The sequence below is a fragment of the Heterocephalus glaber genome, unplaced genomic scaffold (assembly GCF_053883595.1).
Source record: "Heterocephalus glaber isolate CG9 unplaced genomic scaffold, H.glaber_assembly_v1.0 deba00001481, whole genome shotgun sequence".
Taxonomy (NCBI): domain Eukaryota; kingdom Metazoa; phylum Chordata; class Mammalia; order Rodentia; family Bathyergidae; genus Heterocephalus; species Heterocephalus glaber.
This window is the reverse complement of record NW_028258317.1, coordinates 25,408,376-25,423,265: the sequence shown is the minus strand read 5'-3', so window position 1 is coordinate 25,423,265 and position 14,890 is coordinate 25,408,376. Positions and strand designations below refer to the sequence as shown.

The following is a 14,890-nucleotide window of genomic DNA, read 5'->3' as shown; positions in this document are numbered from 1 at the left end:
AAAGCTGCCAATGAGATCAGAGAATCACTGTCCCTGAACTGCCAATAAAACCATCATTTTATCCACTCTTTGGATCATTACCACTTGAAATCATATTATATCATCAAAGATTTCCTTCATAGCCATTGTACTATCACACTATTTAGCTTGACAGTTATCTTAGTATACTTGTTATCAATGTACAAGGTATAATCATTTGCATCTGGGCTACTAACTCGTTCATAGGAGAAAAAAGCTCACTGAGAGCAATTCACAACTTCATGACACCGAGTGCTATGGTTCAGATATAAAATATTCCCTAGGGCTGGGGATTTAGCTCAGTGGTTCCAGCTCCTGCCTCGCAAGCTCAAGGACCCGAGTTCAATCCCCGTTACCAAAAAAAAAAAGATTCCTCTAATTTGTCGAGAAGAGTTCTTAAAATATCCCCTAAATGTCTCATGTGTTTGGAAGGTGTCTGGGTCATGGGGGTGTGGTACTCATCAGTGGGTTCATCCATTAATGAGTTCAGTAGTTTATGTGCTATTAGGGTCTCTTTAGGAAAGTTGGATCATTAGGGGTGTGATCTAGAAGGGTGTATTCTTGTCCCTACCTCCTCCCTTCTCTCTGTTTCTTGGGTGCTAAGCAGTAAAGAGCTTTCCTCCTCCAAGCCATTCTGTCATGACGTCAGCAGACCATGAACTGAATCCACTAAAACTGTAAAGCAAAATATCACTTTCCTGAAGTGGTGTGTATCATATATGTTACGATACATTATGTACCAGCAACGGGAAAGTTAATATGATTTAAGGCTGTGTGTTGGCCCAATCAATGCCTAAGAGATAATTGTAGTTTGACATTTGTACAGGCCACACTGTCAAGTTTGCAAGGACAGTGAATTCCATAAAGGCTATGAATCTCTTGCCAAATTGAGTATATTATCCAGGTACTCTGTCTGAAGATCCAACAACAGCATCACAAAAGATATCAAGAGCCATTCTGAAAATAGAAATTTCTTCAGCTGCATTAAAGTTCAACTCTGTAATTTTTCCCCAATAATGCTGACTCTGAGGCTTGCATAGTTCAGTAAGTATTAATTCACTCTGAATGCTTCAAGAAAGTCATTAATAATTTAGGAAGAGTAATCTTGGGTCTCTGGGTAGAATGTCTCCTTCCATGCTAAGTCAAAATATGACTGGACAGATGTCTTGATTCCACTCCTCCATCTAATAACAAGGACTCACACACCTTTTTCTGTTTGTGATTGGTAGATTCCCTATTATCTATTATCACAAATGAAAAAAAAAAAGGCTCAGGCATGTTAAATACCTTGCTGACTTCTGATAGCAAGTAAGTGGGAGAGCCAGGTTTTGAACCAAGATCTGTCTGACTCTAAAACCTGTATGGTTAACTACTCTGCTTCCCTGGCAGGAAGAATGACAAGATCTAATAATATGCCATTTAAAAGTCATGAGACAATCTACAAAAGCACTCTAGAAAAAGGCAAAAGTTAGAAGTTAAAGAAAAAGACACTGATTGGAATTGAAAATATAGGTAAGGGAATTATTAGTTACTGAATTAATATCTCTAAGATGCAAAGCCATATACTGCAAAATGTTATTTATTTAGTGAAGGATGTATTAACCAAAAGTGTATCCCACCTGTGAAAGGATCTGCTGTTGGCACTGTACTGGAAGATCCAGAAGAGCCTGGCACATACCGACCACCACCTACACATGCCAAACAAGGAAAAGGTTAAGTATGCCAAGATTTTGAATTTCATAAACAGCACAATGCTTACACTAAAAGAATCTAAGCTTTCAGAAAAACTGAAGAGCAAGGGGTCACATGATAGGACAGAAATTATAGTCAAAAGTATAGCTAGAAAAAACTAAAATTTCAGTGATTCTCCAAGTTTTGCTTTTTCAATGCTTTTTAAACTCTTAACCCCAGGATATAAACGTTAAAATAACAATTCAAATATGAAAAGAGAATTGCAGATAATCTCTGACCTAAATTATATATATATATAATTTTCAATTCCTATCTCTGTTCAAATTTACAAAAATTCTATACAAATTTAAAAGAATCCTTGCTGTTACAGCTGCTATCAAAACCACAGGCATTAATGTTAACCTTCTAAAGGAGTCCTGCTTCATTAATTCATGTGTCAAACATTTTACTCAGTGCTGGAGATCCAGCAGAGAAAAAAATTCCTTGTATTTACTGAAGCTTACAATCTACCACTGGAGAATAGAATTACAAAGAGGATGAGTACTACAAAGGGAACCGATTTCTGTTTACACATTTAGAAGTGTGTGATGTGTGAGAATATGTTTTGCTGGTACCTCAGAAAATAACAAGGTCATCCTCAAAACAATATGTAAGGATGCTTATAAAGTTAGTATTCAAAAAGCAAAACAAGCCACGTAGTTGCTAGCTTTCCAGACAGACCCAACTGCTTTAATACCTGTCCTTCATCCCACAATATAGCTTATACAGTACAGCAATATGTGTTCACTCCTGTCCTGAGTCTGAAATTCCAACAAGAGAAATATTCAACAGAAATATCCTGGTACTCAGTATTTAATTTTTTCTTTTTGGGTTAATTCCAAGTATTTGGAAGGTTAAATCATTTATAGCTCAGTAGTGAATTATTTTAATAATTCTGTTTAAGTCAGCATGCAAGTGAAATCAGCTTCATTATGTGAATGGGAAATAGCATTTTGAACTAGGAGATGATCTGTGAGATGATGGAGTATCTGTGAGGGAAGAACAAATCTATATAAGAATTTGAGACAGGAAGATGATATGGGGTTTTTGTAGAACATGAAAACCAGAATCAGAAATGACAACACGTGGCCAGGAGGTGCAACTCATTAGTAGAGTGCTCACCTACCATGTGCATGGCCCTGGATTTGATAACCAGTATTATACACACACAAAGAATGAGAACAGAAAAACATTAACAGTAAAGTACCTAATCAAAATTTTACATAGGGTAGTCCTCCTAAAAAGAGGAAACACTCTATTTCTTCCTGTCCTTCAGTCCCCTGGATCCTGAACTCAGGGTAATACTACTAGGATCAAAATCTATTCTTGAAAGTCAGAATTCAGACTAATACTACTTGGATTATAATTACCGACTGGTGTGAGCACCTAACCCCATTTGTAACATTTTTGAAACTGTACAGGACATTATGTTACAAACAGCTAACTTAAACTTTAAAAGTGACATATAAATCACATATCCAAAATTTACTCCTAGAGTTGATGTACAACCAACCAAGCCTTATGTGAAATCAATTTCCTTTTACTAAATTTCACCATAATATACATTTTAAAAAATAAAAACTAGGGCCTGGGGGTAGAGCTCAGTAGTATAGCATTTATCTAGCATGCATGACGCTCTGCGTTCAATCTCCAACACTACAAAAGAAATTTTTTAAAAAGAAAGCTATATAAAAAAAATTAAAAGTTTCTCCCTACGTCAAATGACTGAATAAAAGGTTATTAGTTTTATTTAGTTTACAGTTAGGCTGTACTTGAAAAAGGAAACAATTTGTAATTATTTCTATAAAATACAGAATTATTACATAATTTGAAGCTTAAACATATAAACTTGAAATAAAACCTCTGGAAGATCTTGATTTTTATTTACACTGCTATTCATAAAAGGTATTTAAACTAACAAGCAAAACAAACATACTGGGGAATAGCTCAGTGATAGTATGCATTTTTTCTTTTATACTGGGAATCAAACTCAGGACCTTGCACTTGCCAGGCAGGCGCGGCACCACTGAGCTACATCCCCAGCCTGGTAGTACATGTTCTGTGGCACACACAGGCCTTGGATTCAATCCTCAGTACTAAAAGGGAAAAAAACAAAAGAACTCACTACTTGTAAAAGTACAGAAAATTTAATACAAATCTAACTCACCTGTAAATGGATCTGAAAAGCTGGTGTTCCCAAGACCCAACATTTGACCTTTTGTGTTATCAATAATAAACTTAGCTACTTGATCCAAAAACATGGGATTCAAATCATTCTTCTGCAAGAAGTTATATGCAGTCATCCAGGGATCATCACTGATATTATATGGCAATTTATATGTTGGTCCACCTTCATTGACATGAATTGAGAAAACATAATCAAATTCCTATAATAGGAACAATAAAACAAGACAAATGATTACCAATTTGCCTATTCATATATATTAAAAACATATATAACACAGATGTTATATGTTCTTTATTTTTAGTAATTATAGTACTTAAACTTTCTCCAAAGTACAATGCTAAAAGTTTTCTCTTTGGCCAACAAATAACAATCATCTCCATATGCCTCAGGATTACTATTTCACTGGGGGTGGGGTGAGATGGGAGATAGATTATAACTATCTATTAATTCCACAGCCAAAGAAGGATTTTCCAATTGATCTCACAGTATAAGAATCAGCTGCTGGGGGGCCGGGGATTTAGCTCAATGGTTTTGCCGCCTGCTGTGCAAGCGCAAGGACCAGAGTTCGATCCCTGGTACCAAAAAAAAAAAGAAGAATCAGCTGCTGCAGTGCCCACCTCATCAAACTATGCCAGCATTATAAGCACTGCCTGTAGGGTCTCTCATGTCTTGTCAAGTTAAATACAACCAGGCATTAAGCATTAGATGAAAGATGGCACAGAAGCTCCGAATGCTTGGGAACAATTACGTGTAGGAACTTCGAAAGGACAAATAGCTAATTTTTCTATTACACACAGCACTCTCAACATGGAAAGTTTTAAAAAAAAATTTTACTTTATTTTACTTATTTATTTTTAAGACAGGATCTCACTACGTAGTTCAGGCTGGCCTTGAATTCACTATGTAACCCACACTGGCCTCAAACTCATGGCGAGCCTCCTGGCTTAGCCTCCTGAGTACTGGGATTACAGGTGTGCATCACTATGCCTGGCTGGAAAGATTTTTTTTTTAAAAATCTATTTTAGGGCCGATGATTTAGCTCAGTGGTTCCACCACCTGCCTTGCAAGCGGAAGGATCCAAGTTCGATCCCCGGTACCCAAAAAAATAAATAAAATCTATTTTAAAACAGGGGGAAAAAAAGATAATTTCTCCACAGTAATATATTTTTAAAGTGTCAAAACACCAAAGAAAATTTTATCAGCATGGGGAAAAGAAAACCTTTAACTGTTTGAGATAATGATAATTAGCAGAAATTGACATACTTTCCCTTCATATAAAACTTTTCCAGATGTTTGCTGATTAGCACCAGATGAGCCAACAACATCACCAATTTTCATCCACCTCCCTTCACTAACACTCCACTGAAAGGCTTCAACGTTTTCCCCATCTCTGATGAGACGAGTCTGTCCTTCCCTAGTGCCTTAAATAAAAATTTTAAGAATCAAAGAAAGAATGACAGAGTAAAATTCAAAGACATTTAGGTAGAAAATTATTATTAAAATTTATACATAAGAGAATATATATTTTGGTTTAAAATAAAATTTTATTAGAAGATTTTAAAATGTAATTCTACTACAAGGTAAAATAAAATAACGGTTAAAAGAAAATTTTAATAAAGTTAAAAATGTGACTCTACTAGAAAGGCCCATCAAAAATAAAACAAGTTGTATTACCAAATATCTTTTGCTAACATATTTCACTTCCATAAACAGCTCTCTATTCTTCCAGTGGCTCTGGACAAAATGGAGAAGAGCTTGGTATCTCTTTCTCTCAATCCCACAGCCAATTCTTTAGCAATTTATTTCAGCTCATTCTTTAAAATATACCTAGAAAACTACATCTTCTTAACCTCATTACTATCCCCTAGTATAAGAAACCATCATTTTTTGATTGGATTGATTCAATGGTCTCCTCCTCTTGCTCTTGGCCCTTCATAGTGTTATGTTCAACCCAACAATCATAGGAATTTCTTCAAAAGTTTAAATTCTAACTTTTCTGCTTGAAAACCTCCAGTGGCTTCTTATCTCATTCATGGGTAAAAGCCTAAACCCTTAGAGTAGTGGACAAGGCCAAATTTCAACTGCCTCCGAAATCCTTCTTGACCTTACCTTCTAATCTTCTAGGCCCTTTGTCTCCTCACTTCAGCCACAAAGCCTTTTTACTGGATATATTCTGCCTATGATACTTCTCACATAGATGTTGTCAAGAATGGCTCTTGGCCTTTTCCCTTAAGATAGGGTCTCATGTCAACCAGGTATGCCTCTAACTGCTGGCTGTGAGCAATCCTCCTGCCTCAGCCTGTGCCAACATGCCCAGTCCTTTGTTTCCTTAAGGACCTGATTTGAATGTCACCTTCTCAACAAGGCCTTCAGTGGCAGAGACAGCTACCATAGCTGTCTTCCAAAGAGTCATATTTCTGTTTCATAGGTTACAGTTGTAATTGTCTAGTCAGAGATTACATTATCAACCCCCTTGTATCTTGAAGCCACTTGATGCCATATTACTGCATAACGATGAGTGGAATCTACATGGGCTTGATCTATGCCAGTTCTGGCTTAGCCCAGCATCCTTTAATTTCACTTTTTAATTTGTTATTTTGACTGAAGTAATTATAAAAAATTCATCCTTACTCAGGTAAGAAGTTCAGAAACAGAGGACAAAGTAGCTTTTTTAGAAAATGTCAATATTCTACAAGTGGTAGTTTCTTAAAGGCTACAATGTAGAATCTGAAACCATGTCAATGAATTTTTCACACTCTTTTACACTGAAACCCATTGGTTTATTTTCCACTTTGAGTGGACCTTTTACCAATGCAAATGTATATACCATTTCCTGGTCATTTAGAAAATATTAGTTCACTGACTTACACAGATCTACATATTTAAACATTTCACTATTCAACATCTGAAAAACTCACACTTGTTAACATTACCATCTATATTATTAGAATGGTCTTTTACATACCAGAAAGCTATTAAGCTCCTGGTGACAGAAACAATTTTTTTTTGCAAAATTTCAATTTTTGCAAAAGCTTGAATTTTATCTTTGGCCACAAATATTGTCAATTATTTTCCTTAAAGAGACATGCTCATTTTGAACATTTTCAAAAAACATCTGCCAAATACCCAAACCTGAATAACCATAGTTATTCTTTCAAATAAAAATGGTATTGCATGAAAAAAGTAGTAATCTCCAACTCAAAAAACTACACAAGGGCTGGGCATAGTGGCACATGCCTGTAGTCCTAGCACTCATGAGGCCCAGGCAGGAAGATCGCTGTGAGTTTAAGGCCAGCCTGGGCTACATAATGAGTTCAAGGCCAGCCAAGACTACATAGTGAGATCCCGTGTCAAAAAAGAACAAAAACAAACAAAACACTACACAAATGCTTTTCCTTGAGACACCATGGTATTGTGGTATTTTTATGTGTGCTTTACATTTAAATTAATACTTTTTAATGCTTCACCAAAGACATTCTTAGTGGCACATGGCATTTTTCCACAATTGACAACAGCATGCCAGTAAAGAACATAATAACTACTTGAATACTTTGGTGCCTCTACCTTGATTTGTGTACTGGGTAGTCAGCAGTTTTATGTTAATCATTGCTTTTGCACCCTAAGTGCAAGCCCTACATAATATAAAAAGTCAAATTACATCTAATATTATAATATTAGTGTTGAACCCATGAACATCCTGAAAGGATCTAAAAATCCCCATGAACCAAGTTTTGAGAAGCACTGATACAGTGGGTCAGGGATACAAGATTTCACTGAGATGATTTTTGTTCTCTGATTTCAAACTCAAATGATCCCAGTTCATTAAGCAGACATTGCTTTATTAACTCATTCTCAGCTTTAGTTTCTATAGTCTTTTGCAGAAAGTCCAAAAAACTATTAAACGAGTGACAGATTCTGAGTACCTACTATTTTTGAGTTAAGTTTTTGGAGATTTATTAGAAGAAAAATTTTTGTATAGAAAGCTTTACTCAAAGTCTAAACTGTGAGACAAAGGCAAGAACATGGTTTCTTATAGCAGCATGGTGTGATAGTAAAAATACCCAAAAATCAGTATCAGGCAGTAAAAATGACAATGAAACACTAGCAAAATAACATTCTTTTCTTATCACTCTTAGCATTCCAAAAGGCAAAGATGGTAGCATTTTTAACTACTAGATACACTGAAATATTTACCAGCTTCATTCAGATGTTCCCTCCCAGGAAGCTGTTCAACATTAATGTCCCCTAAATCACCAGTTTTGGTATCAATGGTTGCCTGAGACAGCTCTTTTTCAAAAGCCTTGATTTCCTCAGCACTTGCTGTGCGATCCACTGATTCTGTAAATACTCTAATAATACCATCACTATAAGAAAAAAAAAAAGATTTTGAAAGCCATTGCCATAGTATATTAACAGTCTCACACCTGAATGATCTAAAGCAAAACCAATCTGTATTTGTGAATATGAGAAATGTTACTATGTAATTATTGCCGAGATTAGCACTATACCGACATTAGCACACATTCTCTGTTACTTCTGCTACTTAAAGAAGTTACTGGCAAAGGACAAAGAAATATGTATTTAATACAATTTTCAACTCCAATTATTTACCACGATAACAATCTGGAAATATTCTACTTACTGTTAAGTCAATGTTATATGTGTCTTATAGTATAAAGAAAGGCAGTGGGATAGTTTATAAATAGCATGTTCGTTCTTTCAAAAAAAATAAATGCTTTCCTGTTTAGATTGAATGGTAGTCCTCAACCTCTATTCTCTGAAAGATTATTACATTTCCATGATTTCTTGATCCCAAATTTTGAAGTAGTTATGTTGGCTACTTTTAACTGTATTAATCCTACTCAATTCTAGAGAATACTTTGTTTCTTATTTAACCTTCTATAAACATTAATTTCACTTTTTCAATTGGTTTATTTTTCTTCAACTTCTAACATACTTGACAGAAATGGAACTCAGCCAACAAATCAACCCCTGCCTCAGCTAAAAACTAAAATGACTCTACTTTATTAAACATTGTTTTCCTGAAAGCCATCACTTTCTTTTTCTTCTTGCTTCCAATGCCAGGGCAGTCTATCAGTCTATAATTCTTTCCTCCATCCACTTCCTCAAACTACCCTTCATCTCCTCTTATTTACCTTTTGGTCTATCACTTTCTACCAAACTGTGATGTCAAAAGACTAATAACATCTTTCAACCCAAATCTAAATGCTTTTTAAACTGTCCACTCCTTGACCTCCTCAAGCATTTTTGACACTGATGAAATGCCTTCCAAAATTTCTCCTTTTCCATCTTTAATTTTTACCACTGAACTTCTTTGTTTACCCTACTGGCCATTCTTCACAATATATTACACTACTAAGTTCTTAGTCTTCTCTACATTTCTTCCCTCTGAGAAAGGTATCTATAACTTGCTTATGGCTCGTATACTTGGGTCCAGTTCAACTACCCATGATCCCCTGGCAGGTGTGAATACTGACTCTGGAATTCTATAGCCAAAGTTATCTCCTTCGCAGCAAATTAATTTTCCCACTTCCCCATTTTAATACAATTGCTAACAAAAGTTTGGAGATTTTTTTCTCTTTTTTTAATCCTCTTTCTGATAATTTTCCCTCTATACTATTTCATTTATTTGTATCTTATCCATCGGCACTGTAGGGTTTATGTTTTGTAACTTCATACCCCTACTGCTGCAATTGATTTCCAGTTTGCATTCTTGTCCAATGTTACCTCTAGTCAAATCAAATCCTAACTTGTGAGTAATTCACAAACTCCACAAGAGAACATTTCTTGCTTAAAAGCCCCTTAAACCTAAGCACTAAATCTGAAAAATGCCTGGCTGTCAAGGTTCTCCATAGTAAAGTCCACCATACCTACTATTCACTATCCTCTAGCCTCAGTCCTCTCAGTTATTTCCCCTCCTCTCCTATGCACATCACATGCATTCCATAAAGGAAATTTAACTGCCTTTTTTGTCAGAAATCCTAATTTCTTCTGTTACTTATTATCATTCAAAATCCAATTTGAATTTCTTTTCCAGAAAAATTTTCCCAAACCAATCCCCGCCTTTCTAATTTCTTTTGCATTCAATATTGACCACACAATTTGCAGTATAATACTGGTCTAATGAACTATATCATGTATCATTAGCATAATAGTTGTTATACCTGCTGCTGTTCTGTTCAGAACAAAGACACGCATACAGTCTTGCCAACTCACCTGAAAGGGCTTGTCTCTGTACACTAGTGTCTACCACAGGCCTAAACACATAAAATTTATTCACTGACTGGCTATAAATACCTTGCACCAACCACAATATCACCATTGTCTAGCACACAGCAGCACCATATGGACTGAGCTGGAAGTCGAATTGTTTGAGCACATTCCCCATGTTTCCATATCCTCAGAGATCTGTCTTCTCCTGTTGTCACAAAATCTAAAATTAATGAAAAGTGAATTAAGTATATTTATAAGCAACATCTTTCTACATATATATTGACATTTTTAAATCTCAATGTGTTTTGTTTTGTTTTTGTTTTTGTTACAGAACCTTGCACTTGCAAGGCAGGTATGGTACCACTGAGCTAAATCCCCAGTCCAAACCTCAATGTGTTTTAAAATTTTACATATTTTCCATTTACATACAACTTTAAAATCACATTTTTTATTCATTTCATATATTGCACCAATAAATTATACAGTCTTTGCTCAGATACTCAAGAACTTTTTTAAAAGACAACTAACTGATCTGAATTAATACAAAGATGGTCATATAATTTTTCCCATTAGAAAAAAGATATGTAGGAAATAAAGTTACTAAATTATTCAGTCACAACAGAAAACTGATTTTAAGTAATCAGCCTTCCTCCCCAAGAATGTGATGGAATGGTGTACAATACAAATTTTAACACATAAAGTAATCTTACCTCTGCAATTTGGAAAAACAGATATGCTATAAATATAATTTGTATGTCCATAATACACCTCAAGACACTCTCCAGTGATCTGCCACTTTCTAATACTAGCATCATTTGCACAGGAAAGAAATTCTGTTTCACTCAAAATTGCCAAACCTCTTACACAGTCTTCATGCCCTACATTTAAAAAAGAATAATGTAAATCAATAAAATATATCATTTGTTTGATAGCTTTATGTATTTTACTAACATTATAAATTATATCTGTGAATAGTAAAAACCAATTTTTTTTGGTTAGAGAAATTTCATATTTGTTATCTGGTAACCAAAATTTGTATTCCAGGTTTGACAACATTTTTTATTACCAGTCCTGAGAAGTTATTTTATATTCATCATTATTGTCTCCAAAGTTTTTCCTAAAAACATTCTAGAAACAGTATTTTGACCTTAACAATTCTTTATATTCACACAATTCATTTTCAATTTTTCTTTCCCAATAATAAGGGTAACTCATATAACAGGAATATAGAATAAAGAATAAATATTTCCTAAATTTAAGGACAAAAATTCTCCAAAGCTTGTGATCCAATAAAGGAGCTGAGAGGTCAAAACTTTCCCATGTTTGATGGGCAGTATGGTACAAAACTATAATCCCCGGAAGATCACAATTTCAAAGCTAGCCTGGACAACTTAGCAAGATCTCACAAAATAAAAAATAAGAAAGGGTGGGAGTGTGAAGTAGTCGCTAGGCATATGAGGCCCTAGATTCAATCCTTAGTACCATAAAAAATAATAAAAAATTTCCCCATGCTCATCATTTGTTTTTGTTTTTTTTTCCTTTTTGGTACTGGGGATCAAACTCAGGACCCTGCGCTTGCAAAGCAGGCAGCAGAACCACTGAGATAAATCCCCGGCCCCAGTGTTTGTTGATTTAGACCAGTTATTAAAAATTAGTAATGACTTGATATCAATTGAGCAACTGATCAATAGAATTTACTGAAATAGAAATGATAACACATCCATTTTCCATCAACAGATACTTTTGTCTGCACAAAGGAACTTTCTGGAGTATTAGCTAGGTCATGATCAACTTTTAAGGAGAAAATAAATAAAGGAAAACAACGGTAAGAAAACTTACACCAAGCTGGGCATGGTGGTGCACACCTGTAATCCTAGCATGCTAGGAGGCTGAGGCAGGAGGATTGGAACTTCAAGCCTCGCCTGAGCAATTTAGCCAAACCCTGTCTCAAAAAATAAATAAACAAACAAATAAGGGCTGGGGATGTAGATCGCTGCAAAGGTCTTGGGTTCAATCCCTGGTGTGCACGCGCACACACACGCACACACACACACACACACAAATAATACACACACACCTTATACCAACAATATATGTCCCACAAATAAATCAATGATATTAATATTAGTACAGGGGCTGGGATGTAGCTCAGTGGTAAACCATGCGCAAGGCCCTAGGTTCAATCCCCAGCACATACATACATACATGAAATTAATCAGCAGATGCTTCAACATAGTACTACTTAACAGCTAGAGTTTTAAACAAATTCCTACCACAAAACCACATTCACAAAGCCCAAAAAATGTTATAAACAATGTATTTCAAAATAAATAAAGGTAGCAATGCCTTCTTCTAGTTATGAAGACACACAGCTGACCCACCATTAGTAAGGTTTATACTTGAATTTTCAGCCTATGTTAAAAGGACAAAAATGTAATTGCATAACAAAAGTTGCATACATTATAACATATAGAAGCACATACATGTATTATAGCTTTTCAGACAGCTATTTATCAGTGTACACCTGGTGTTTTTATGGGATCTTATTGTAACTCTTAAAAAAAAGTAATTTTTTTAGAAAAATCAAATGTGCCCAAATTAAGTGTTTCAAATATATTGATGTGGTTTTTTTTTTTTTTATACTGATGTTTTTTAAATACTTTTTCTTTTGGTACAGTGGATTTAACCCAGAGCCTCTGCACTGAGCTACATCCCCTGCCATTTTTAAATCTTCTACTTGGAGAAATAATCTGGTTATGTTGCCCAGTTTGAACTCCTGCCTGACCCTTCCAGGGTGCCAGGATTACAGGTGTATACCACCACGCCCAGCTTCAAATATCATTTTTAAACTTCTAATCTTTCCAGGAAAAGAAAGCTGAGCAAATATGAAGTAATGATTATAAAAGCTGTCTACCTGATCTTACCTGAAAAAGTTCTCTCACATCTTCCAGCCTTCCACAGTTTAATAGTCTTGTCTGCTGATCCAGTTAACATTAAGCCCTGTTCAGGTAAAATCTTTACTGCCCATACTGCAGCTGTATGACCCTATGAGTAAAATAGGTATCAACTTAAGTTGCCACAGAATCATCATACTCATTTATTATCTAGAATACTTGCAATTAATACTGTACCTGTAAGGTCATCATGCATTTGTCATTCAGCCAGACTTTAGCAGTGGTGTCCCATGAGCCACTAAGTAATGTTCCAAATTTTCCAGATGAAAGACTGCAAACTAGGGGGGGAAAAGTCCATGGTTAACATATCTTCATGTAGAAAAATGTTCAACCTTGCAAGTTATTAAAATATTGCAATTTCTTTAAAAAAAAAAGCCTTTGTGAAATAACAGTATCTTAGACAATTAAGTTATGAACGTGCCACTTATAACCAGTATGACCACAGGGATAATACTGAACCTCTGATTCAGAGTTTGTAAAATCAGGCAACAGGACCAAGTAGGCTGTGTGATCCATTCTAGCTCTAAAATGCAACAGTAGGAAGATAATGCAAATGATTTTGAAATTCTGTTTATACAGACAGTTAGGCTCACTTTCATCAAAATGATATACACACCAACCGGGGATTTAGCTCAGTGGTTCCAGCGCCTGCCATGCAAGCGCAAGGTCCTCAGTTCAATTCCCGGTACCGGAAAAAAAAAAAAAAAAAAAATACACACCAAAACCAAGATCCAACATTCCACAGTAACAGAAGAGCTAATTAAATATCTTCTTCTCTTGATAACAAACATTATAAATATGAAAAATTATCTTAGAATAGAGTAACCTAGAAAGTCAAAGCAGAGCCACAAAGAACAATGAACTGGAAACCTATTTCCTGAAAGCAGAGGGATCTGATCCTGGAGGTCACCTACTCTCAGAGCAGAGGGTACTTGAAAGACACACTCACTTGAATTTCAGAATTGCTATGGACAAGAAACTGCTATCATGTACGGTTTCCTTTTCTGAATGAGAATGTTTACTCTGATTATCGTATTCCTTTCCCACAAACATATATTGGGTATGGGTAGCATAAGTACATTTAGCCTACAGAACTTCTAGAGATTAACTTTAAACCTCATGCTGTGACGGCATGGGAATTTTGGATTGATTAATGCTGGGAGAAAAGCGGGCTTATTTTACCTGTAGGACAGAAAACAAGTTGAATAACTGGCGACCATAAATACTTTCCCTTTGACGTTAGGCAAAGGTATATTTGCCTTGGTAGATGAAATGGTAGCTCATACTTCAAAGGTATATGCTTTTTTTTTGGTACTAGGGATCCAACTTGGGACCTTGTGCTTGCAAGGCAGGTGGTGACACCACTGAGCTAAATTCCCGGCCCAGGTACATGCTTTTTTTTTTTTTTGGTACGGGGGATCGAACTCAGGTTCTTCCAGGTATATGCTTTTAAGAGCCAGTGCATTGTTAACAATGCTACCCTTTTGTTGCTGCAGTAACTACTGAAGCACATGTAGACATAAAGTCCCTATCAGCCTGAGTCCCTGAAAAAAATTTGATAGAGTCCCCTTACTAATTCATGTTAAACACACAAGGTGAATGAGAAATGCTCTTCTGTTGTCACTGACATCTGCAAATTGTTTGTTACTCGACCATAACCCAGCCCATCCCAACTTACATGTTGCAATATTTGAAAAAATAATGTTTCAGGATAAAAAATCAACACAACAAAGTCAACAGCATTCCTTTACACCAATAATGAACC

The 14,890-nt window shown here is 35.6% G+C and overlaps 1 protein-coding gene across 4 annotated transcripts in view; it reads right to left on the bottom strand.

Moving 5' to 3' along the window:
• Window positions 1-14,890, bottom strand: part of Plaa (phospholipase A2 activating protein) — a 41,731-nt gene that overhangs the window by 11,393 nt on the left and 15,448 nt on the right. For 3 of the 4 annotated variants that reach the window (XM_004838364.3, XM_021252933.2, XM_087183820.1), the window contains 8 exons: window positions 13,303-13,403; window positions 13,096-13,216; window positions 10,882-11,049; window positions 10,256-10,391; window positions 8,132-8,301; window positions 5,201-5,358; window positions 3,917-4,136; window positions 1,638-1,706 (listed from right to left, as the gene is read on the bottom strand). In XM_004838364.3, coding sequence (XP_004838421.1) covers window positions 1,638-1,706; window positions 3,917-4,136; window positions 5,201-5,358; window positions 8,132-8,301; window positions 10,256-10,391; window positions 10,882-11,049; window positions 13,096-13,216; window positions 13,303-13,403 — 1,143 coding nt within the window. The remainder of the gene's footprint in view (window positions 1-1,637; window positions 1,707-3,916; window positions 4,137-5,200; window positions 5,359-8,131; window positions 8,302-10,255; window positions 10,392-10,881; window positions 11,050-13,095; window positions 13,217-13,302; window positions 13,404-14,890) is intronic. The other variant, XM_004838365.3, reaches the window with a different exon arrangement.